Source organism: Salmo trutta, chromosome 17 (assembly GCF_901001165.1).
Source record: "Salmo trutta chromosome 17, fSalTru1.1, whole genome shotgun sequence".
Lineage (NCBI taxonomy): Eukaryota > Metazoa > Chordata > Actinopteri > Salmoniformes > Salmonidae > Salmo > Salmo trutta.
In genome coordinates this window covers 30993415-31012947 of record NC_042973.1, presented here as the reverse complement: position 1 = coordinate 31012947, position 19533 = coordinate 30993415, and the positions used below count along the sequence as shown (strand labels likewise).

The 19533-nt window shown below is 43.5% G+C and overlaps 1 protein-coding gene across 3 annotated transcripts; it reads left to right on the top strand.

Annotated features, from left to right (window-relative positions):
* The first annotated feature begins 1671 nt into the window (after window positions 1-1671).
* LOC115152015 (NACHT, LRR and PYD domains-containing protein 12) lies at window positions 1672-18135 on the top strand. Of its 3 annotated transcripts, XM_029696450.1 has the most exons (17): window positions 1672-1804; window positions 1997-2041; window positions 3302-3550; window positions 3876-3926; window positions 4067-5858; window positions 6048-6221; window positions 6374-6547; window positions 6635-6799; window positions 9692-9868; window positions 10014-10187; window positions 10306-10479; window positions 16200-16373; window positions 16460-16630; window positions 16758-16931; window positions 17108-17281; window positions 17392-17562; window positions 17829-18135. In XM_029696450.1, exons 2-17 carry the CDS (start codon window positions 2011-2013, stop codon window positions 17842-17844), a joined length of 4041 nt encoding a protein of 1346 aa, XP_029552310.1. In that variant the 5' UTR covers window positions 1672-1804; window positions 1997-2010; the 3' UTR covers window positions 17845-18135. The 3 variants fall into 3 exon arrangements, with proteins under 3 accessions (XP_029552310.1, XP_029552312.1, XP_029552313.1); XM_029696452.1 differs by lacking the exon at window positions 6635-6799; XM_029696453.1 differs by lacking the exons at window positions 6635-6799; window positions 9692-9868 and having other exon boundaries at window positions 6374-6518; window positions 10159-10187.
* The last annotated feature ends 1398 nt before the right edge of the window (window positions 18136-19533 follow it).

Genomic DNA, 19533 nt, shown 5'->3' with positions numbered 1-19533 from the left:
GAGTTGGTGAACAGATGATCTCCGAATGTGTAGTTCCCACCATGAAGCATGGAGGAGGAGGTATTTTGGTGTGGGGGTGCTTTGCTGGTGACACTGTCAGTAATTTATTTAGAATTCAAGGCACACAACCAGCATGGCTACCACAGCATTCTGCAGCGATACGCCATCCCATCTGGTTTTCGCTTTGTGGGGCTATCATTTGTTTTTCAACAGGATAATGACCCAACACTACTCCAGGCTGTGTAAGGGCTGTTTGACCAAGAAGGAGAGTGATGGAGTGCTGCATCAGATGACCTGGCCTACACGATAACCAGACCTCAACACAATTGAGATGGTTTGGGATGATTTGGACCGCAGAGTGAAGGAAAAGCAGCCAACAAGTGCTCAGCATATGTGGGAACTCCTTCAACACTGTAGAAAAAGCATTCCAGTTGAAGCTGGTTGAGAGAATGCCGAGAGTGTGCAAAGCTGTCATCAAGGCAAAGGGTGGGTTCTTTGAAGAATCTAATATATAATTACATTTTTGATATGTTTAACACTTTTTTGCTTACTACATGATTCCATATGTGTTATTTCATAGTGTTGATGTCTTCACTATTATTCTACAATGTAGAAAATAGTAAAAAAATAAAGATAAACCCTTGAATGTGTAGGTGTCTGTCACGATTCCCACCGACGGTGGCGCCCCCTCCTGCTCGGGTGGCGCTCGGCGGTCGTCGTCACCGGCCTATTAGCTACCACTGATTCCCTTTTTTGGTTTTCCCTTTTTTTGGTTTTGTGCACCTGTGTTTAGTTTGGGTAATTAGCGGGGCTATTTAATTTAGTTGGTCCGCTTCCGTGTTGTGCGGGATTATTTCGTTACTGACGGCTCATGTTCGTGCCGGCGCTGTTTTACGCCGTGTGTGTTTTCTCCCCTGTGTTTGGGAATATTTGTTTTGTGTGTGATTGTACATTAAATACGCCACTACCCTGTGCTCACTGCTTCCTGTGCCTCATTCCTTCACCACGACTACCAAGCCATTACAGTGTCCAAACTTTTGACTGGTACTGTATATTCTAGGCGGTGTCAAAGGAATGTCCAAAAAATTGTGAAAGTCTCCAGTCACACTAGTCATAGACTGTTCTCTCTGCTAATGCACAGCAAGCTGTACCGGAGTGTCAAGTCTAGGACCAAAAGGCTCCTTAACAGCTTCTACCCCAAGCCATAAGACTGCTGAACAATTCATCAATTTACACTGCTGCTACCTTGACTAACCTGTTCCCCATAGCACATTGACTCCGTACCGATATAGCCTCCTTATTGTTAGGTAATTTTCTTGTGTTACCTTTAATTGTACATTTTTTTACTTTAGTTAATTGACTAAATATTTTCTTAACTCTATTTCTTGAACTGCATTGTTGGTTAAGGGCTTGTAAGTAAGCATTTCACCTGTTGTATTTGGTGCATGTGACCAATAACATTTTATTTTATTTGACAGTGTGCTTACTGATAGTGAGATCATGTCCAAAAGAGGGGGGAAGGCAAATCTTAGCGTCATTTCAACGGCATACTCCAAAACTGGTTGGCTGACTTCAGCTTTTCAGCAGACAGCCTTTATCTCGATTTACACACCCTGTATCTGAACTTCTGAACGGGGAGGGGCAACAGAAACAAATGACTGGAGAAAAATAAACACTACTTAAGCAGCCATTTTGGATACAGTCACAGACGGTGTACTGTTTCATTGCATAACAGTTTTACATTCGAGGAGATATCCATAGACAGACACGATTTAGCTTCCAAATCTCATATCCTGGGACTACGGTAAGGAAATAGCCTAATTTAACACTGAAGGCTTTTGGACAGTTTCCTATGTTTTAACAATGTTGAGCTATGCATGCTGACACAGTAGCCTTTGTGAAACTGCAGATGACTGCAGTACTTGAGGGCCGTGTTGAATAGTCCTGGTAGCACAGCTAAAGAGGATGAAGAAAATGTATCTTTCTCTCTCCCCAGGTTAAACTACTAGCATGGCTGAGTCTGCAGCCTTGATTTCAGATGGTATGTGACATACTGGCTTTGTGATCAACTCTTAACTCACAAATGATACTGAACTATTTTCATATGGCAAAGGACATAACATTTTTCAAAATATTGAATGATTTTATCACATTTCTCCAAGAATGGTATATGGGAAAAGAAAAAGGGAAAAGATTTCACTTTCGCTATTTGATAAAGAGAGGAAGTCCAGCGGCAAAGCAGAGGGAGGCACGATAAAACTGGGTTGACCTTCTGCTTATTTTCTCATAGATGAAACATCGGATCGCGACACAATTTTCCGTTCCCAAAACTAGAATGTGTTATGAACAGAGTGCACTAAGTTTTTTAGACTTGGGTCATTGCCAAACTCTCTAGAAATGATGTTATTTAGAAGGAGTGCAACGGTAGTTTCAAGTTCTTGCGTACAAACTCATACAGAGAGTAGGCGTTCCCTGACGTAAATATGCAAATACATGTTAAAATATGCCAATAGGATATTGCTAGCTCTGAGTGGTGCTTGGCTATGCCCACCTTGCCTCTTTTTCCCACAACGTGACAACGATTTCCATTTTAAATAGCCCATATGAACTATCTTGGGTTAGCTGTAAGAATATGTCTATACATTGTAAATACAGTTAAATGCTACCATGTTTTGTACAAAATCAAAGCAATGATTGTCCTTAAAGATTAACGTTGTGCGGTAAACCGTGGGGTGTTGGGTTGAGTGTACAGAGATTGACACAGAGACAGGGAGGTTCTAGTCAGCAAACACGACTTTACTAGGCAATAAAATACACACAACAACGAAATCACGTAGGTTTGGCTCGGGCCTTCTTCTCAGCATCTGCTCTGTGTCGGTCCCTCTGTTCTCCCCCACGGTGTGCCACAGTGTTCCTTTTATGTGCCTCCACGGCTGGTTGGCACTTTCCCGTATTACCTCCACTTGGAGCCATCCGTGTCAGGGTGCCCAGCCCGTGTACTCCCAGCAGAGGGAGCCAACGTCGCAGCACGTACCTCCTCTCTATTACCAACCGCCAGGGTAGAGTTCCCGGGATACCACAGTTGTTATAAACTGTCAGGAATGATGCCCTGCAATGTCAATCACAGAGACCATACCAGATACGTTGACAGATGTTTGTAAAGTCATATTTGTGAAACATGTGATATTCTAATCTTTAAAGCTTCCCTCCTAGTCCTACCCACTTAGGAGCAGGTTCACAGAGATGATGTGATAACTTGGCTTGATAACTTTGCATCTCTCATATCTAACATCACTCCCAGATGCCCAGTTTGTGGATAAGCACAGGGCTGAGCTCATTCAGAGGGTTACCATAGTGATGGCCATAGCAGATGACCTACTCCAGAGGTGCCTGATCCATGAGGAGGTGTACTCTAATATCCATGCTACCAGGCCCAGTCAAGAACAAATGAGACTGCTGTATGAGGCCCTGAATTCAGGAGGGGTAAAGGTGAAATCAGCCTTTTACAGGATTCTACTGGAACAACAACCTCAACTAGTCCAAGATCTAGGTAAGATAATCCATCTCCCTCTGTGTGCTGCAGAAATACAATGTATAAAGTTGGGATATCTTGGCTTTTTACACGTTTGCTATTCATCACTGTCCCATGAGTTAAACCAAAGACAGTACCTCAATCGCAGCTCATCCCAGATGCAATGTCATTGCTGCGGGTTAGGATAATGCTTACCACATGTAAGGATCAGTTGATTATGCATCAATTAAGACACTACAGGCAATGGTAAACAATGCTGAGTCTCTACATCCACACCAAAAAACAAAAACACTGATGAGAAGGCATTGGTTAATATTAATGATCTGTTGCTCTCTCATCCCAGGTGAACCCTCTGCAGTCCATGTCAGCACATCTCTGAATTCTAAAGACAAAGGTAAATTACATGAAATATTGGCTTCGCAATCATCAACACTTTGACTGACTTCCTACAAGATTAAACTGTGTCCTGTGTTAAAATTGTTTAAAACGAACAAATATTTTTTTGCGTTATTCACCAATGTTATTATTTTTCAGATGAGAAAATTGAAATGTGCCAAACAGAATTGAAATCGTACCTGAAGAGAACATTTGAAAGAATATTTCCAGGAATAGCTACACAAGGACGTCCTACACTCCTAAATAAGATCTACACAGAGCTCTTCATCACAGAGGGTGGAAGTGGTGAGGTCGACAAAGAACATGAGGTGATGAAAATTGAGGCAGTATTAAGGAGACCAGCGACACAAGAGATACCAATCAAGTGCAATGACATCTTTAAACCCTTACCTGGACAGGACATGACTATCAGAACTGTACTCACAAAGGGAGTCGCTGGCATTGGAAAGACAGTCTCAGTGCAGAAATTCATTCTGGACTGGATTGATAGAGAAGCTAATCAGGATATACAATTCATATTTCCAATTCCTTTTCGGGAGCTGAATTTGATGAAGGAAAAGACGCTCAGTTTGATTGACCTACTTCATGATTTTTTTGACGACATCAAAGAATCAGGACTTTCCAACTTTAAAAAAGTCAAAGTGTTGTTTATCTTTGATGGGTTGGATGAGTGTCAACTTCCTCTGAATTTCAACAGAAATGAGATCTGCTGTAATGTCACAAAGTCAACCACAGTGGATGTACTTCTGACAAACCTCATAAAGGGGAATCTGCTTCCTTCTGCTCTTCTCTGGATAACTTCACGACCAGCAGCTACCAATCGGATCCCTCCTGAGTGTGTTGACCAGGTGACTGAGGTACGAGGGTTTAGGGATGAACAGAAGGAGAAATACTTCATGAAGACAGTCAGTGATGAGAAACTAGCTGAAAGAATCATTGCACATATAAAGTCATCAAGGAGCCTTGACATCATGTGCCACATACCAGTGTTCTGTTGGATCTCAGCCACTGTTCTAGAGAAACTGTTGTGTAAAGCAGAAAGTGGAGACTTGCCCAAGACTCTGACACAAATGTTCTTACAGTTTCTGATCTTCCAGATAATACAGACAATGAGGAAGTATCATGAAGACCCTGACACAAATCTCCACTGGGATAAAGAGATCATTCTGAAACTTGGAAAACTGGCCTTTGAACATCTTGAAAAAGGCAACCTGATCTTCTATGAGAAAGATCTGAAAGAGTTTGGCATTGATATCAGACAAGCTTCTTTGTGCTCAGGAGTGTTCACACAGATGTTAAGAGAAGAGTGTATGTTCCAGGAGGTGGTCTACAGCTTTGTTCATCTGAGCCTTCAGGAGTTCATTGCTGCTTTGTATGTGTTTCTTTCATTTGAAGACAACAATGAGGATGTTATAACACCCCAACTACCATCCTCCTCAACTGGAATTGTCTTGTATGAAGAAATTCGTCCTGACAACATCTACAAGAGCGCAGTGGATAAGGCCTTAACGAGTCAGAGTGGACACCTGGACCTGTTCCTGCGCTTTCTTCTTGGCCTCTCACTGAAGTCCAACCAGACACTCCTTCGAGGCCTACTGACACAGACAGAAGGCAGCTCACAGAGCAACAAGGGCACAGTCGACTTCATTAAGGACAGGATCAGGAAAAATCCCTCTCCAGAGAGGTGCATCAACCTGTTTCACTGTCTGAATGAGCTGAACGACAATTCTCTGGTGGAGGAAATCCAAATCTACTTGAAGTCAGGAGGTGTTTCGGAGGTTGAACTCTCATATTCTCATTGGTCTGCTCTAGCCTTTGTTATGTTGTCCTCAGACGAGGAGCTGGATGTTTTTGAGCTGAATAAATTTGTCAGATCAGACGAAGGCGTTATGAGGCTGTTGCCAGTGATCAAAGCCTCTAAAACGGCTCTGTAAGTACTCTGCTTTTTGTCTCTCCCTCCCTCTTCTTCCCATAAACATTCATCAAGTGACAGGTAGTCCTATCTCAAATTCAGATACATGTTCAAAACATACAAACCTGGGCTGGGCTATGGACTAAAGTTTGAGAAACACTGGACTAAAACAGAGTGGTATTTTCAAATGTTCCTTATTTCCCCAAGGATGAATTCTTGCAATATCACTTGGAGATGTTGTGAGAATCTGGCCATGTCTTTCGGATCATGTACCTCAAGTTTGAGAAAGCTGGACCTGAGTCACAATGGCCTGACTGATTCAGGGGTGGAACTGCTCTGTCTTGGACTGGGCAATCCACTCTGTAAATTGGAAACACTGAAGTGAGTATTATGACTATTACATTATATTATTGTTCTTTAGGTAACACATCTATATCCAATTTATTAATTCTGTCTCGTAAAACAAATTGTGTAACTTCTCATCTATTTGTTGTGTGTCCTGAAAGAGTAAAACCCTTTGTACTTATCTGCAGGCTGTCAGGCTGTAAAGTCCAAGAGGAAGGTTGTGCTTCTCTGGCTTCAGCTCTGAGGTCAAACCCATCACACCTGAGAGAGCTGGATCTGAGTTCCAATAACCTAGGAGATTCAGGAGTGAAGCAGCTCTCTGCTGCACTGGAGGTTCAACACTGTAAACTGGAGACACTGAGGTGAGTATTCTCTCCACTCAACAGGTTACGTTGTTAACTTTAGAGTAATATTTGATTAAATATACAGGACCAATGTTCTTTTTTCAGTCTGTTTGCGTGCAGCTTAACTGGGACATGTTGTGAAGCCCTGGCCTCAGCTCTGTGCTCAAGTCTGAGAGAGTTGGATCTTAGTCGCAATGACCTGCACAGCATTGGGCTGGAGCTGCTCTCTGCTGGACTGAGAAGCACCAATTGTAAACTAGAAACACTGAGGTGATAATTATGTTTAATCATTTGTATTTCATAAACCTGCACAGTATTGGGCTGGATGTAACGGGTGTCGTAAGGATCAGACCAAAACGCAGCGGGAATGTGTATACTCATCTTCTTTTTAATGTTGAAGAAGGAAAACAAACAAATCACGTATACAAAACAAAACGAACAACACTAACAGTTCTATCAGGTGCTCAGACACTAACAGGAGACAACTACCCACAAATCCCATAGAAAAAATACCCCTCTTAAATAAGACCTTCAATTAGAAGCAACTAGGAGCAGCTGCTTCCAATTGAAGGTCAAACCCATAAACTAAACATAGAAATAGAAAGACTAGACTAGAACATAGAAATATACTAACATTGAACATTAACCAAAACCCCGGAACACTCTAAACAAACACCCCTTTGCATAAACACATAGCCCAACAAACCCCGAACCACATAAAACAAACACCCCATGCCACGTCCTGACCAAACTACAATAACAAAATACCCCTTTACTGATCAGGACGTGACAGTACCCCCCCCCAAAGGTGCAGACCCCGGATGCACCTTAAACAAAACACTAAAATAACCCCCCCCCCCAAAAAATAATCCCAAACTAAAGGGAGGGAAGGGAGGGTGGCCACCAACGGTTCTTGTGCTACACCCCCCCCCCCCCAACTCACCTACTATGGAGGTGGCTCAGGCCTTACTCCCCAACCTAACCTGTCCACCCCCGCTAAATATTTATTGCATTTTACCCCTCCTGAAGTCTCTGGGCTATGGCGCATCGCTGAAGACCTCGGGCTGATGTACGTTGCTGGAGACCTCGGGCTGATGTGCGTTGCTGGAGACCTCGGGCTGAAGGGCGACTCTGGCTGCGCCGATTCCAGACTGTAGGGCGACTCTCGCTGCGCCTATTCTGGACTGTGGGCCGTCTCTCTCGGCTCCGGACTGTGGGCCGTCTCTCTCGGCTTCGGACTGTGGGCCGTCTCTCTCGGCTCCGGACTGCGGGCCGTCTCTCTCGGCTCCGGACTGCGGGCCGTCTCTCTCGGCGCCGGACTGTGGGCCGTCTCTCTCGGCTCCGGACTGTGGGCCGTCTCTCTCGGCTCCGGACTGTGGGCCGTCTCTCTTCGAGGCACTGTCGCCGGAAGCTCTGGACGGGGCACTGTCGCCGGACACTCTGGACGGGGCACTGTTGCCGGAAGCTCTGGACGGGGACTGCGCACTGAAGGCCCGATGCGTGGGGCTGGCTTAGGATGCGCCAGACTAAGGACACACACCACAGGGTTAGTGCAAGGAGCAGGAGCAGGACGAGCTGGACTGGGCTGGCGCACTGGAGTCCTGGTGCGTGGGGCTGGTAGTGGAGCCGCCAGACTGGAGACACGCACCTCAGGCCTAGTGCGGGAAGCGGGAACAGGATACACTGGGCCGTGGAGGCGCACTGGCGGTCTCAAGCGCAACCTCCTGCACAACCCTTCCTGGCTGGATGGTAATAGTAGCCCTGTACGAGCGGAGTGCTGGTACAGGGCGAACTGGGCTGTGCAAAGGCCTGATGGTTGCCGTGCGTAGAGCAGGCGTAGGGTAGCCTAGGCCTAGGAGGCGCACTGGTGGCCAGATGTGCTGTGCAGGCATTCTCCTCCCAGGCTGGATGCCCACTCTAGCACGGCACTTGCGAGGGGCTGGGATTGCTCGCACCGGACTGTGTGTGCGCATGGGCGAGATTGTGCGCACTTCCGCATACTCCGGCGCTCTCCACTCCATACGCTCCCCATAATAAGCACGGGGAGTTGGCTTAGGGCTCACCCATGGCCCAGCCAAACTACCCGTGTGCCCCCCCAAAAAAAATTATTGGGGGTGCCTCTCGTGCTTCCCCATCGGAGCTTACAAAGCCTCATAACGGCGTCGCTACGCCTTGGCTGCCTCTATCTCCTCCGGTGGGTGACGGTATTCACCAGCCTGCTGCCATGGTCCAGCCCCGTCCAGAATTTCCTCCCATGTCCACAACTCACTGTAGTCCACCTGCTGCTCCTTCCTCCGCTGCTTGGTCCTTTGGTGGTGGGTAGTTCTGTAACGGGTGTCGTAAGGATCAGACCAAAACGCAGTGGGAACGTGTATACTCATCTTCTTTTTAATGTTGAAGAAGGAAAACAAACAAATCATTTATACAAAACAAAACGAACGACACTAACAGTCCTATCAGGTGCTCAGACACTAAACAGGAGACAACTACCCACAAATCCCATAGAAAAAACACCTCTCTTAAATAAGACCTTCAATTAGAAGCAACTAGGAGCAGCTGCTTCCAATTGAAGGTCAACCCCATAAACTAAACATAGAAATAGAAAGGCTAGACTAGAACATAGAAATATACTAACATAGAACATTAACCAAAACCCCGAAACACTCTAAACAAACACCCCTTTACATAAACACATAGCCCAACAAACCCCGAACCACATAAAACAAACACCCCCTGCCACGTCCTGACCAAACTACAATAACAAAATATCCCTTTACTGATCAGGACGTGACACTGGAGCTGCTCTCTGCTGGACTGAGAAGCACCAATTGTAAACTAGAAACGCTGAGGTGATAATGATGTTTAATCGTTTGTATTTCATAAATTGTAAACATTGTAAAAAAATCTCTTGTAAAAAATTACAGAAGATGATATTTCACAAAGCAGAATGAATGACTCAGTCTAAGATGCTCTCTTTATTTCAAGCCTTTTCATTAATTATAATTGATTTATTTCTGTACATGACCCTTTCTGTTACTGTCTGTATTAAACACGATAAACTTGGTTGTGGTAGACATGTTGAGTAAAACAAATTATTGTGTAGCTTCTCAGCTCTTCGGTATGTATGCTGAAAGAGTGAAACTCTTTTCTATTTCTCTGCAGGCTGTCAAACTGTAAAATCGAAGAGAAAGGCTGTGCTTCTCTGGCTTCAGCTCTGAGGTCAAACCCCTCACACCTGAGGGAACTGGACTTGAGCTACAATCATAACCTGCAGGACGCAGGAGTGGCCAATCTTTCTGCTGCACTGGGGAATCCACTTTGTAATCTGGAGTCACTGAGGCAAGTGCTGATAAAGAATAGTGTTGTTAAATCTTGTTCTTGGAGACAACATCTGAGTTTCAGATAGTTGAGATACTGATGGTTGACACTCAAACTGTACAGACTCAGCTGAAACAGAAAAAACATATCCCTCTCTTATCTGAAGGCTTGAAACCTGTGGAGTCACAGAAGAAGGCTTTTCTTCACTAGCCTCTGCTCTGAAGTCCAACCCTTCACACCTGAGACAGCTGGACCTGAGCAGCAATAAAGCAGGAGACACAGGAGCAAAGCTTCTCTCTGCTGCACTGGAGCATCCAGGTTGTGAACTATTGAAATTGAGGTTAGTCTTTTTGTAACAATTTGTAACTAAATAGGAAAGGGGTTTAGATTTTTAGCTAAAGTTACTGTCACAGCTGGTATCAAGATGGAGTGAAGGCCTCTTCCCTTCCTTTGTGCAGGCTGTCATTCTGTAGTGTCCAGGGGGACGGTTGCTGTTCCCTAGTTTCAGCTCTGAGGTCAAACCCCACACACCTGAGACAGCTGGACCTGAGTAACAATTTCCTAGGAGACTCAGGAGTGAAGCTGCTCTCTGCTTTACTGGAGGACCCACACTGTGAAATCAAGACACTGAGGTACAGTTATTCGACTTACAACAATACTTCATTCATATAATTCCTTATTATATTTGGAAAGAGTCAAACTGTGAAGTTCTGTGGCTCTAAGCTATGCGTTTAAAATTAGGATGAGGCTGCGTGACCGAAGTTAATTGCCCTGTTCTTCCTCATCCAGCACCACTGGAAGCATCTTCCCCAGAGCTAAAGAACCAAATTAGAGTCTATGCATGTGTTACGACCATTAAATCGCTATTTACACTGCCTGTCTGTGTTGAGCTTAGGTTGTAATAGCCCACAGACAAAGAAGTTTGTTGTACAACATGTCGATCGTGTCTTTTGTGCAACATGTCGAAATTTATAGGCTATACCAGACAAAAATGCCTGACCAAAGAAAATTACCCCGGAGGGGATGGCCGCTGTTTTTCGGGCTCCTAACCAACTGTGCTATTGTGTTATTTCGCATTGTTTCTAACTTATTTTGTACATAAGGTTGCTGCTACAATCTCTTATGACCCAAAATAGCTTCTGAAAAGCAGAACAGCGATTAATTTCCTCGAACTGGACAAAGTTTTTTTGTATAATGAGTCCACGCAAAGGATATACTGTTTCTCCGAGACCAGGCCCAAATCCCCGCCATTCATGTGAAAAAAAGACGGAGTTACAGGGGGCGGAGATTGGGGTGCCTTATGGGAATTCATCGGCGAGTGAGTAAACCGTCTCTACCATTGTCACGTCCTGACCAATATTTAGGTATTATTTGTATTATATTTTGGTCAGGATGTGGCAGAGGTATATTTGTTTTGTATTTTGGAGTTTTGTGTGTGGTGTAGTGGGGTGTTAGTTGTTGGTATAGGTTCTAGGTTTGTTTTTCTATGTATAGTTAATTGGGGTTGGACTCCCAATTGAAGGCAGGTGTGTTGAGTTGCCTTTGATTGGGAGTCCTATATAATAGGGTGTGTTTGTCTTTGTGTTTTGTGGGTAGTTGTATTTTGCACTTCGTTATTGATGCCTGTAAAACTGTCACTAGTCTTATTTCGTTTTCTTGTTTTTCCTCCGTGTTCACATTCGTTTAATAAACTAAGATGATGAGCACTAACTCCTCTGCGTATTGGTCCACGTTCTCCGACGATGATTTCGCTATATCGTCTAGCGACGAAGAAATCTGTGACAACCATCCGTTTTATTGGCCAACGTGCAATCACTGGAAAATTACCTGGATGAGCTCCTTTCAAGACTATCCTACCAACGGGGCATTAAACTGTAACATCTTGTGATTCACCGAGTCGTGGCTGAATGACGACACTGTTAATATGCAGTTGGCTGGGTTTTCCGAGCATCCTCAAGACAGAACGTAGCTGTTCTGTGTTTATTTGTCAATAACTGCTGGTGCTCAATGTCTAATATTAAGGAAGTGTGGTGGATATTATAAAATAAGGATTTGCTGGAGTCCAAGTCAAACTAAGATTCTTTATTTTTCTGAGTTCAGGAGAATAACATAGTTACACTGTGCAGTGCAGACAGTCTGAATTCCGAAGCATTGGGTGATAAGCACAAATCTCTACAGTTCCCTGTTCTTGGGCGGACTTTCAGTACTCCTTTTATCTATACAAGGACATAGGAGCAAGCTGGTTTGCAACCCAGAGTTATACTCAGAAAAACAGGAGATTATAATAGGACAGTTTCACAAGGTTAGTCACATACTCAGTTATTTGGACACATACAAATAAAATGTCCCATAACAGAAGTCTCGAGGTATTGCTCACCTGAGAAAGAGTACCTCATGTTAAGTTGTAGACCACACTATCTACCAAGAGAGTTTTCATCTATATTTTTCTTAGCCGTCTATTTACCACCACAAACCAATGCTGGAACTAAGACCGCACTCAACAAGCTGCATAAGGCCATAAGCAAACAAGAAAATGTTCATCCACTTCTAGTGGCCGGGGACTTTAATGCAGGCAAATTTAAATCCTTAATACCTCATTTCTACCAGCATGTCACATATGCAACCAGAGGGGAAAAAACTCTAGACCACCTTTACTCCACACACAGAGACGCATACAAAGCTCTCCCTCACCCTCCATTTGGCAAATCTGACCATAATTCTATCCTACTGATTCCAGCTTACAAGCAAAAACTAAAGCAGGAAGGACCAGTGACACGCTCAAAACGGAAGTGGTCAGATGAAGCGGATGCTTCACTACAGGACTGTTTTGCTAGCACAGACTGGAATATGTTCCAGGATTCATCCAATGGCATTGAGGAGAATACCACCTCAGTCAACGGCTTCATCCATAACTGCATCGACGACGTCGTCCCCACAGTGAACGTACGTACATATCCCAACCTTGGATTACAGGCAACATCCACACCGAGCTAAAGGCTAGAGCTGCTGCTTTCAAGGAGAGGGACACTAATCCGGATGCTTATAAGAAATCCCGCTATGCCCTCAGACGAACCATCAAACAGGCAAAGAGTCAATACAGGACTAAGATTGACTCCTACTACACCGGATCTGACGCTCGTCAGATGTGGCAGGGCTTGCAAACTATTACAGACTACAGATGAAAACCCAGCCACGAGCTGCCCAGTAACGTGAGCCTAACAGACGGGCTAAATGCCTTTTATTGTCGCTTCGAGGCAAGCAACATTGAAGCATGCATGAGAGCACCAGCTGTTCCGGACGACTGTGTGATTAAGCTCTCCGTAGCCGATGTGAGCAAGACCTTTAAACAGGTCAACGTTCACAAGGCTGCAGGGCCAGACGGATGACCAAGACGTGTACTCAGAGCATGCGCAGACCAACTGACAAGTGTCTTCACTGACATTTTCTCTAATACCTACAGTTGAAGTCAGAAGTTTACATTCACCTTAGCCAAATACATTTAAACTCAGTTTTTCAAAATTCCTGACATTTAATCCGAGTAAAAATTCCCTGTCTTAGGTCAGTTAGGCTCACCACTTTATTTTAAGAATGTGAAATGTCAGAATAATAGTAGAGAGAATTATATATTTCAGCTTTTATTTATTTTATCAGATTCCCTGTGGGTCAGAAGTTTACATACACTCAATTAGTATTTGGCAGCATTGGCTTTAAATTGTTGGGTTAAACATTTTGGGGAGCCTTCCACAAGCTTCCCACAATAAGTTGGGTGAATTTTGGCCCATTCCTCCTGACAGAGCTGGTGTAACTGAGTCAGGTTTGTAGGCCTCCTTGCTCGCACACACTTTTTCAGTTCTGCACAAATGTTCTATAGGATTGAGGTCAGGGCTTTGTGATGGCCACTCCAATATCTTGACTTTGTTGTCCTTAAGCCATGTTGCCACAACTTTGGAAGTATGCTTGGGGTCATTGTCCGTTTGGAAGACCCATTTGCGACCAAGTTTTAACATCCTGACTGATGTCTTGACATGTTGCTTCAATAAACCCACGTAATTTTCCTTCCTCGATTTTCTGAAGTGCACCAGTCCCTCTTGCAGCAAAGCACCCCCACAATATGATGCTGCCACCCCCGTGCTTCACGGTTGGGATGGTGTTCTTTGGCTTGCAAGCCTCCCCCTTTTCCCTCCAAACATAACAATGGTCATTTTGGCCAACAGTTCTATTTTTGTTTCATCAGACCAGAGGACATTTCTCCAAAAAATACGATCTTTGTCCCCATGTGCAGTTGCAAACCGTTGTCTGGCTTTTTTATGGTGGTTTTGGAGCAGTGGCTACTTCCTTGCTGAGCGGCCTTTCAGGTTATGTCAATATAGGACTCGTTTTACTGTGGATATAGATTATTTTGTTCCTGTGTCCTCCAGCATCTTCACAAGGTCCTTTGCTGTTGTTCTGGGATTGATTTGCACTTTTCGCACCAAAGTACGTGTCTACATCCTGAGTGGTATGATGGCTGCGTGGTCCCATGGTGTTTATACTTGCATACTATTGTTTGTACAAATGAATGTGGTACCTTCAGGTGTTTGGAAATTGCTCCCAAGGATGAACCAGACTTGTGGAGGTTTTCAATTTGTTTTCTGAGGTCTTGGCTGATTTTTTTTGATTTTCCCATTATATCAAGCAAAGAGGCACTGAGTTTGAAGGTAGGCCTTGAACTACATCCACAGGTACACCTCCAATTGACTCAAATGATATCAATTAGCCTATCAGAAGCTTCTAAAGCCATGACATCTTTTCTGGAGTTTTCCAAGTTGTTTAAAGGCACAGTCAACTAAGTGTATTTAACTTCTGACCCACTGGAATTGTGATACAGTGAATTATAAGTGAAATAATCTGTCTGTAAACAATTGTTGGAAAGATTACTTGGTCACGCACAAAGTAGATGTCCTATCCCACTTGTCAAAACTATAGTTTGTTAACAAGAAATTTGTGGAGTGGTTGAAAAACTGTTTTAGTGACTCCAACCTAAGTGTTTGTAAACTTCCAACTTCAACTGTATATGTTTCAAGCAGACCACCATAGTCCCTGTGCCCAAGAAAGCGAAGGTAGCCTGCCTAAATGACTACCGCCCCGTAGCACTCACGTGGGTAGCCATGAAGTGCTTTGAAAGGCTGGTCATGACTCACATCAACACCATCATCCCCTCAGGCGTGCATCCTTAGTACACTCCTGTACTCCCTGTTCACCCACGACTGCGTGGTCAAGCACGACTCCACCACCATCACTAAGTTCGCTGACAACACAACAGTGGTAGACCTGATCACCGACAATGGTGAGACAGCCTATAGGGAGGAGGACAGAGACCTGGCAGTGTGGTGCCAGGACAAGAATGGAGCTGATCGTGGACTACAGGAAAAGGACGGCCGAACACACCCCCCATTCACAGCGATGGGGCTGTATTGGAGCGGGTCAAGAGTTTCAAGTTCCTTGGTGTCCACAACTCGTCTTTTCCCCCTCAGGAGACTGAAAAGATTTGGCATGGGTCCCCAGATCCTCAAAATGTTCTACAGCTGCACCATCGAGTATTCTCACCGCCTGGTATGGCAACTGCTCGGTGTCTGACCATAAGGCGCTACAGAGGGCATTGCATATGGCCCAGTACATCACTGGGGCCAAGCTTCCTGCCATCCAGGACCTGTATACTAGGCGGTGTGAGAGGAAGTCCCAAAAAATGGTCAAAGACTCCAGTCACCCAAGTCATGGACTGTTCTCTATGCTACCGCATGACAACCGGCACCGGAGCGACAAGTCTATGTCCAAAAGGCTCCTTAACAGCTTCTACCCCCAAGCCATAAGACTGCTGAACAATTAATGAAATGGCCACACAGACTATTTACATTGATACCCCCCCCCCCCTCCTTTGTTTTAACTCTGCTGCTACTCGCTGTTTATTATCAATGCATAATCACTTTACCCCTACCTACATGTTCAAATTACCTTGACTAACCTGTACCCCCGCACATTGACTTGGTACCGGTACTGCCTGTATACAGCCTCGTTATTGTTATTTTATTGTGTTCATTTTTATTTTTACTTTAGTTTATTGAGTAAATATTTTCTTAATTCTATTTCTTGAACTGCATTGTTGGTTAAGGGCTTGTAAGTAAGCATTTCACGGTAAGGTCTACACCTGTTGTATTCTGCTAATGTGACAAATACAATTTTATTTTATTTGAATCTGTGTATAGAAAATCCGGCACATGCACAAACGCTTTTTTTCCTATCGGGAAGAGCATTCCAGAGAATTCAGCAATGCAGCCACTTCTTTGACGTTATAACATTATATTTCTTTCTGCAGGCTTACAGACTGTTACATTTCAGAGGAAGCATTTGTTTCTCTGGCTTCAGCCCTGAAATCAAACCCCTCACACCTGAGAGAGCTGGACCTGACCAGGAATAATGGAGGAGACTCAGGAGTGAAGCTGCTCTGTGCTGGACTGAAGGATCCATGCTGTAAACTGGAGAAACTGAGGTGAGTTTTATAATCGGCAGTGTTTAACTAATTACTGTGGTTAAGAGAGAATTCTGTTTCTCATTATCTGTTGACATTTTTACCAGCCTGTTTTGTTGTAAACTGACTTGGGAATGCTGTGAGGCAATGGCAGCAGCTCTCAGCTCAACCTCAAGTCTGAGAGAGCTGGACCTGAGTCACAATTATCTGGGGAATTCAGGAGTGATGATGCTCTCTGCAGGATTAGGCAATCCTCACTGTAAACTGATGATTCTGAGGTATTGGATTTAATTGAACCATTTTTATTGATTTTAAAGTCACCAATTATTTGTCTTATTTTAGATTTTCTCAACCTTTGAATTGAATTTCAGAAATGGCTAAGTGAATTACTTTCATCCTCTGCAGGCTCTGTAATTGTGATATGACAGAGGAAGGCTGTGCTTCTCTGGCCACAGCGCTGAGGTTAAATCCCTCTCACCTGAAAGATCTGGACCTGAGTTTCAATTCTCCAGGAGACCCAGGAATGAATCTGCTCTTTGCTGTGCTAGTGGATCCCTGTTGTAAACTGGAGATTTTGACGTGATTAATCATGACAAACCTTTGTGACATTACAATCACTGCAATTTGCTTATTCCATGTTGTGGGTTTGATTTATTTAACGGTATGGTTATAGATGTATTATACAAACTAGAAAGTAATTCCTATCATATTACAGTTGTCATCCTAAGTTTCAGTGTTTTTTGTTTTCCCTCCAGTCTGGATAACTGTAAGCTCACCGAAAATTGCTGTGCAGCACTGGCCACTGCTCTCAGCTCAAACTCCTGTAGTCTGAAAAACCTGAACCTGAGTGACAATAACCTATATGATTCAGGAGTACAGCTACTCTCAGCTGGACTGAAGAAAACACAGTGTAAACTGGAGACACTGAAGTAGGTTTACATGGCTTAGCCTTAGCCAATGCAGATTTGGGCTTTGTACTGAAAAGTTTTATACAATAATTTTTGATCTGACATGGAATAACTGGATTATCTTCCTGTAGGGTAGCAAACTGTAAGTTCAAAGAGGATGGCTGTGTTGCTCTGGCCTCAGCTCTAAGCTCCAACCCCTTCCACCTGACAGAGCTCGATCTGAACCAGAACAGGTATGGGCGTGGAAAAGCCTTGCTCAAAGCACTGCAGAAGGATCCACACTGTAAACTAGAGAAAGTGGGGTGAGTGGTATAGTTGTGGTATAGTGTCAAGAGTATCACAAATGTCATTCAAGATGTGTTTGTGTTTGTTAATATTGCAAGTCATTGAGTTTCATTGATAATGCAAGGTGACTGAAAACAAATATACCTTAATAGTGGCACAGTAAAATGATAAAGAGCTTGTGTTGCACTCTTTATTACACCGTATGTTTCTTTCCGATGATCCTGTATTTAGCTCTCCTGTATACATACGACTCATTATTGTTCTGCAAAATCCTCTCTTTTAGATTGGTCCCAATGTGAAACAGCCATCTTCGTACAGGACAGAGAAATCAGCCGCATTCTGAAGAGACAGTCAAGAAGTGACGTGGACGCAGTGCTCAACCGTTCTTGAAACCACTGAACTGAAAACATGCTGTGTGTAGACCAAATAGACCAAACAGATGCAGCGTGGCATTAAAAACAAGTGAGATTAATACACTTTTTGATTATGCTTTATCATTTTGAAGACCCTCAACACCTACTTTACAAATGTAATGCATGTGTATGCAGTACAGTACTGATCTTTGAAAAATACAGTACCAGTCAAGTTTGGACACCTACTCATTCAAGGGTTTTTCTTTATTTTGGCTATTTTCTACATTGTAGAATAATAGTGAAGACATCAAACATATGGAATCATCTAGTAACCAAAAAAGTGTTAAAGAAATCAAAATACATTTTAGATTCTTCAAATCAAAATACATTTTAGATTCTTCAAAGTAGCCACCCTTTGCCTTGATGACAGCTTTACACACTCTTGACATTCTCTCAACCAGCTTCACCTGGAATGCTTTCCAACAGTCTTTAAGGAGTTCCCATATATGATGAGCACTTGTCAGCTGCTTTTCCTTCACTCTGCGGTCCAACTCATCCCAAAACATCTCAATTGGGTTGACAGTGTCTCCAGCAAAGCACCATCACACCACCTCCTCCATGCTTCATGGTGGGAACCACACATGCGGAGATCATCCGTTCACCTACTCTGCGTCTCACAAAGAAACAGAGGTAGGAACCAAAATATCAAATTTGGACTCATCAGACCAAAAGACAGATTTCCATTGCTCATGCTTCTTAGCCCAAGCAAGTCTCTTATTATTGGTGTCCTTTAGTAGTGTTTTCTTTGCAGAAATTCAACCATGAAGGCCTGATTCATGCAGTCTCCTCTGAACAGTTGATGTTGAGATGTGTCTGTTACTTGAACTCTGTGAAGCATTTATTTGGGCATCAATTTCTGAGGCTGGTAACGCTAATGAACTTATCTTCTCCAGCAGAGGTAACTCTGGGTCTTCATCAGTTTCATCATAGCGCTTGATGTTTTAGGCGACTGCACTTGAAGAAACTTTCAAAGTTCTTGAAGTGTTCTGCATTGACTGACCTTCATGTCTTAAAGTAATGATGGACTGTCATTTCTATTTGCTTATTTGAGCTGTTCTTGCCATAATATGGACTTGATCTTTTACCAAATAGGGCTATCTTCTGTATACCACCCCTACCTTGTCACAATGTGCTCAAACGCATTTAAAAAGGAAAGCAATTCCGCAAATGAAATTTTAACAAGTCACACCTGTTAATTGAAATGCATTCCAGGTGACTACCTCATATAGCTGGTTGAGAGAATGCCAAGTGTGTAAAGCTGTCATCAAGGCAAAAAGTGGCTACTTTGAAGAATGTAAAATCTATTTTGATTTGAAGAATCTAAAATGTATTTTGATTTAACACTTTTTTTGGTTACTAGATTCCATATGTTTGATGTCTTCACTATTGTTCTACAATGTAGAAAATTGTAAAAATAAAGAAAAGCCCTTGAATGAGTAGGTGCATCCAAATTTTTGACTGGTACTTTATATAGACTATCTTTTTCCTGGATAGATGTGTACATATTGTCATGTCCTGACCAGTATAAGGGTTATTTGTTATTGTAGTTTGGTCAGGACGTGGCAGAGGGTATTT